Source organism: Gorilla gorilla, chromosome 14 (genome assembly GCF_029281585.2).
Source record: "Gorilla gorilla gorilla isolate KB3781 chromosome 14, NHGRI_mGorGor1-v2.1_pri, whole genome shotgun sequence".
NCBI lineage: Eukaryota > Metazoa > Chordata > Mammalia > Primates > Hominidae > Gorilla > Gorilla gorilla.
Window position 1 is genome coordinate 24,829,558 of NC_073238.2, and position 5,747 is coordinate 24,835,304.

Consider the following 5,747-nt stretch of genomic DNA (forward strand, 5'->3'; position numbering starts at 1 on the left):
TTTTGAAATATGACAGAAAAGCACAGATAACAAAAGAAAATACACGTAAATTAGATTTAATCAAAATAAAAAACCTTTATGCATCAAACGATACTATCAAGGGAGTTAAAAGACAACCCATAGTATGTGAGAAAATACGTATCTGATAAAATCAAAGTGTGTATCTGATAAAAGCTTAATATCCCACAACTCAACATCAGAATTTCTAACATCCCAATTAAAAAGTAGGGAAAGGACTTGAATAGACATTTCTCCGAAGAAGATACACAAATGTCTAAGACGGACAAGAAAAGATGCTAAACACCGTTATTCATTAATAAAATGCAAGACAAAACCCAAATGAGATGCCACTTTGCATCCACTAGTAAGGCTTTCATAACAACGACACAGAAAATCAGTGTTGCTAAGGAGGTGGAGAAATTGGAGCCCTCATGAACTGGCTGCTAGGAATAGAAAATGATGCACTTGCCGTGGCAAACAATTTGGTGGTTCCTCACAGAATCACACAGAGAAACAGGAGCTGCTGGCTTCCGGGTTCTCCTGGGCTGGCGCGGTACGTCCGGGAATCGCAGGCGCGCATCACTTCCCACCTGAGGGCCTGCCTGGCCATGTCTCCCGCCCCTCTTCTCCTCGGAAGAGAGGTCGGGGCCGCTCCAGGGGCCGTCTGCAGCCACCGGGGATGGGGCTGATGGTCGGTTCCTGCCCGGGTGCAGCCGCCGCCGGGCAGACCGCCTGGCTTGGCCGCAGCCACGGCGACATCCAGACCCGGGTCTGCGAGGCTGGGCGCGCCAGCCAGCTTGGGAGTTGCCTGGCGCCTGTAGCTGGGCGCCCAGGTGGTGGAGCATGGCCTGGGCGGCCTCTGGATCGCGAGTGCCCCTGGCCTGAGAGCCCGCCAGACCCTGCCCCCGCCCGGCTCCTCCTCTGCCAGAGCTCGACACCTCTAGCCAAGGGCCCTCTGCAGCCACGGGGGATAGGGCTGAGGGCCGGTTCCCGCCCCCGTGCAGCTGCTGCAGGGCAGACCGCCTGGCTTGGCCGCAGCCACAGGGACATCTGGCCCTCGTTCCGAGATGTGGGAAGTGAGGGCGGACTCGGGAGTTGCCTGGAGGTTGCTGCCTGCACAAAGAAGGCGGCTGCAGCTTGGGTGCCCAGGCGGGCTGGAGGTGCATGGCCTGGTCGGCCTCGGGATTGCCAGCGCGCCCAGCCTGAGGGCCCCCAGGCTGTGCCTCCCGCCCAGTCCTCCACCTGAGGGAGATCGGGGCTGTTGGTATGGGCCCTCAGCAGTCACCCTGTGTGGGGTTGAGCGGCGGGTTCTCAGTTCTCGCTCCTGTGCAGCCGCCGCCGGTCAGAATGCCTGGCTTGGCCACAGCCACTAGGACACCTGGCCCTGGTTCTGCGATGCTGGCAGCGCGAGCGGGCTCGGGGGTTGCCAGGCAGCTGCTGCCTGCACACAGAGGGCGACTGCAGCTTGGGCGCCCAGTCAGCGGAGCATGGTCTGGGTGGCCGCTGGAATGCGTGCGCTCGAGGCCTGAGGGACGCGCTGTTGGTGCCACCTGCCCCGCTCTGCACCTCTCCGCACCTGCGCCGGCGCCCTGCGCCCCCTCCACGCCTGCGCCGGCGCTCTGCACCTCTCTGCCTTTGCAAACGGCGCTCTGCCTTTGCGAGGGCGGAGCTGCCTTCTCCTCAGCACAGACCGGGAGAGCATCGCGAGGGCGGAGCTGAGTTCTCCTCTGCACAGACTTCGGAGATACAGCGAAGCGGAGCATGTTCTCCTCAGCACAGACTCGGGCGGGCGGGCCGGGGACACCGCGAGGGCAGAGCTGCGTTCTGCTCAGCACAGACCTTGGGGGCACTGCCTCGCTTTGGGACAACTCGGGGCTGCATCAACGGTGAATAAAATCCTTCCTGTTTGCAGCCCTGAATAATCAGGGTTAGAGACCAGTTAGAAGGGTTCAGTGTGGAAAACGGGAAACCAAAAGCCCCTCTGAATCCTGCCCACCGAGGTTCTCCCCAGCCAAGGCGAGGCGGCCGCAGTGCGAGATCCACACCGGAGCCTCGGAAGACAAATGCGGCATTCCTAATGCAGACATGACACCCAAAGTATGACACCCCCATTGCTCATGTAACAAGCACCTGTAATGCTAATGCACTGCCTCAATACAAAAATATTAATATAAGATCCGCAATCCCCTCGCTGCCGTGCAGTCCAAAGACAGCGATCATAATAATCAACATTGACATAGTCAATACAAACGTAGTAATGAACCTAGGGTTAAGGTTGGTGTTAGGGTTAGGGGTTAAGTTTAGGGTTAGGGGTTGGAGATAGGGATTGGGGTCAAAGTTAGGGGTTAGGAGTCAACGTTTAGAGTTAGGGTTTAAGAGATGTTAGGGGTTAGGGGTTAGGGTTGGGTTAGGGTGAGGGTTGGGGTTAGGCGTTAGGGTTAGGGATAGTGGTTAGGGTTTGGGTCAGGGGTTAGGGGTCAGGGTCAGGGGTCAGGGTCAGGGGTCCCACTCTGTGATTTGTCTATTTACTCTGCTGACTGTTCCCTTTGCCATGCAAAAGCTCTTTAGTTTAATTAAGTCCCAGCTATTTATCTTTGTTTTTATTGCGTTTGCATTTGGGTTCTTGGTCATGAAATCCTTGCCTATGCCAATGTCTAGAAGGTTTTATCCAGTGTTATCTTCTAGAATTTTTACAGTTCAGGAATTAGGTTTAAGTTCTTAATCCATCTTGAGTAGATTTTTGTATAAGATGAGAGATGAGAATCCAGTTTTATTCCCCTACATGTGGCTCGCCAATTATCCCAACATCATGTGTTGAAAAGGGTGTCCTTTCCCCACTTTATGTTTTTGTTTGCTTTGTCAAAGATCAGTTGGCTGTAAGTATTTGGGTTAATTTCTGGGTTCTCTCTTCTGTTCCATTGGTCTATGTGCCTATTTTTAAACCAGTACCTTGCTGTTTTGGTAACTATGGCCTTATTGTACAGTTTGAAATCAAGTAGTGTGATGCCTCCAGGTTTGTTCTTTTTGCTTAGCCTTGGTTTGGCTACATGACACCCTTTTGGTTCCATATTAATTTTAGAATTGTTTTTGTAATTCTGTGAGGGATGATGGTGGTATTCAGATGGGGATTGCATTGAATTCGTAGATTGCCTTTAACAGAATGGTAATTTTCACAATATTGGTTCTACCCATCCATGAGCATGGGGATGTGTTTCCATTTGTTTGTGTCATCTATGATTTCTTTTCTTTCTTGTTTTTTTTTTTTTTTTCAGAGGTAGTTTCGCTCTTGTCGCTGAGGTGGGAGTGCAGTGGTGTGATCTCGGCTCACTACAACTTCTGCCTCCCGGGTTCAAGCGATTCTCCTGCCTCAGTTTCCCGAGTAGCTGGGATTATAGGCATGCGCCAACGTGCTTGGCTCCATCTATGATTTCTTTCAGCAGTGTTTTGTAACTTTCATTGTAGAGGTCGTTTGATTACTTTGCTAGGTATATTCCTAAGTTTTGTTTGTTTGTTTGTTTTTGTTTGTTTGTTGCAGCTATTGTAAAAGGGGTTGAGTTCTTGATGTGATTCTCAGCTTGGTAGCTGTTGATGTATAGAAGAGCTACTGATTTGTGTACATTAATCTCGTATCTGGAAACTTTGCTGAATTCTTTTATCAGTTCTAGGAGCTTTCTAGAGGAGTCTGTAGGGTTTTCAAGGTGAAAGATCATATCGTCAGCAACCAGTAACAGTTTGACTTCCTCTTTACCGATTTGGATTTCCTCTATTTCCTTCTTTTGTCTGATTGCTCTGGGTAGGACTTCCAGTACTATGTTGAAGAGGAGTGGTGAGAGTAGGCTCTTCGTCTTGTTCCAATTCTCAAAGGGAATGCTTTCACCTTTTCCCCATTCAGTATTATGTTGGCTGTGGGTCTGTCATAGATGGCTTTTATTACATTAAGGTATGTCCCTTGTATGCCTATTTTGCTGAGAGCTCTAATCATAAAGCAATGCTAGATTTTGTCGAATGCTTTTTCTGCATCTGTTGATAAAATCATGTGTTATTTTTTTAATTCTGTTTATTTGGTGTATTACATTTATTGACTTGCATATGTTAAACCATTCCTGTGTCACTGGTATGAAACTCACTTGATCATGGTGGATTATCTTTTTGATATGTTGTTGGATTCAGTTAGATAGTATTTTGTTAAGGATTTTGGTATCTGTGTTCATCATGGATATTGGTCTGTAGTTTTCTTTTTTGGTTATGTCCTTTCATGGTTTTGGTATTAGGATGATGCTGGCTTCATAGAATGAATCAGGGAGTGTTTCTTCTTTCTCTGTGTTGTGGAATAGTGTGAAAGGATTGGTATCATTTCTTCTTTGAATGAAAGAAAATATTCTTTGAATGTCTGGTAGAATTCTGCTGTGAATCTGTCTGGTCCTCGGCTTTTTTTGTTGGTAATTTTAAAATTACCATTTCAATCTTTCTGCTTGTTTTATTGGTCTGCTTGGGGTATCTACTTCTTCCTGATTTAAGCTAGGAGGGTTGTATTTTTCCAGGAATTGATGCAACTCTTCTGGGTTTTCTAGTTTATATGCCAAAAGCTGTTCATAGTACCCTTGAATAATCTTTAATATTTCAGTGGTGTCAGTTGTAATATCCCCTGTTTCATTTCTTAGTGAGGTTATTTGGATTTCCTCTCTTTTTTTCTTGGTTAATCTTATAATGGTCTATCGATTTTGTTTATCTTTTCAAATAACCAATTTTCTGTTTTATTCATGTTTTGTATTTGTCGTTGTTGTTGTTGCTGTGTCAATTTCATTTAGTTCTGCTCTGATGTTGGTTATTTCCTTTGTTTGCTGGGATTGGGTTTGGCTTGTTCCTGCTTCTCCAGTTCCCTGAGATGTGAACTTAGATTGTCTGTTTGTGCTCTTTCATACTTTTTGACATAGGTGTTTAGGGCTACAAACTTTCCTCTTAGCACTGCCTTTGCTGTATCCCAGAGGTCTTGATAGGTTGTGTCATCCAGTTCGAAGAAATTTTTTCCATTTCCATCTTGATTTTGTTTTTCACCCAGTGCTCATTCAGGAGCAGGTTATTTAACTTCCATGTATTTGCATGGTTTTGAAGATTCCTTTTGGAGTTGATTTTCAGTTTTATTCCACTGTGATCTGAGAGAGTGCGTGATACAATTTCAATTTTCTTAAATTTATTGAGACTCGTTTTATGGCCTATCATATGGTCTATCTTGGAGAAAATTCCATGTGCTGTTGAATAGAATGTATATTCTGTAGTTGTTGGATGAAATGTTCTTATATATCTGTTAAGTCCTTTTGTTCCAAAGTATAGTTTAAATCCAGTGTTTCTTTGTTGACTTTCTGTCTTGATGATCTGTCTAGTGCTGTCAGTGGAGTAATGAAGTCCCCCACTATTATTGTGTTGCTGTCTATCTTATTTCTTATGTTTACTAGTAATTGTTTTATAAATTTGGGAGCTCCAGTGTTAGGTTCATGTATGTTTAGGATTGTCATGTTTTTCTGTTGAATGAGACCTTTACCATTAGATACTGTCTGTCTTTGTCTCTTTTAGCTACTGTTGCTTTAAAGTTTGTTTTGTCTCATATGAGAATAGCTACCGCTGCTCGCTTTTGGTGTCCATTTGCATGAAATGCCTTTTTCTACCACTTTCCTTAAGTTTATGTAGGTCGTTATGTGTTAGGTGAGTCTCCTGAAGGCAGCAGATAGTTAGTTGGTGAGCTCTTATCC

General features: G+C 45.9%; 1 protein-coding gene across 1 annotated transcript; it reads right to left on the minus strand.

Annotated features, from left to right (window-relative positions):
- Window positions 1-420: 420 nt before the first annotated feature.
- Window positions 421-1,587, minus strand: LOC129526400 (uncharacterized). The gene has a single exon (XM_063697127.1). The coding sequence runs from the start codon at window positions 1,164-1,166 to the stop codon at window positions 444-446; it is 723 nt and encodes a 240-aa protein (XP_063553197.1). The 5' UTR covers window positions 1,167-1,587; the 3' UTR covers window positions 421-443.
- Between the last annotated feature and the right edge of the window lie 4,160 nt (window positions 1,588-5,747).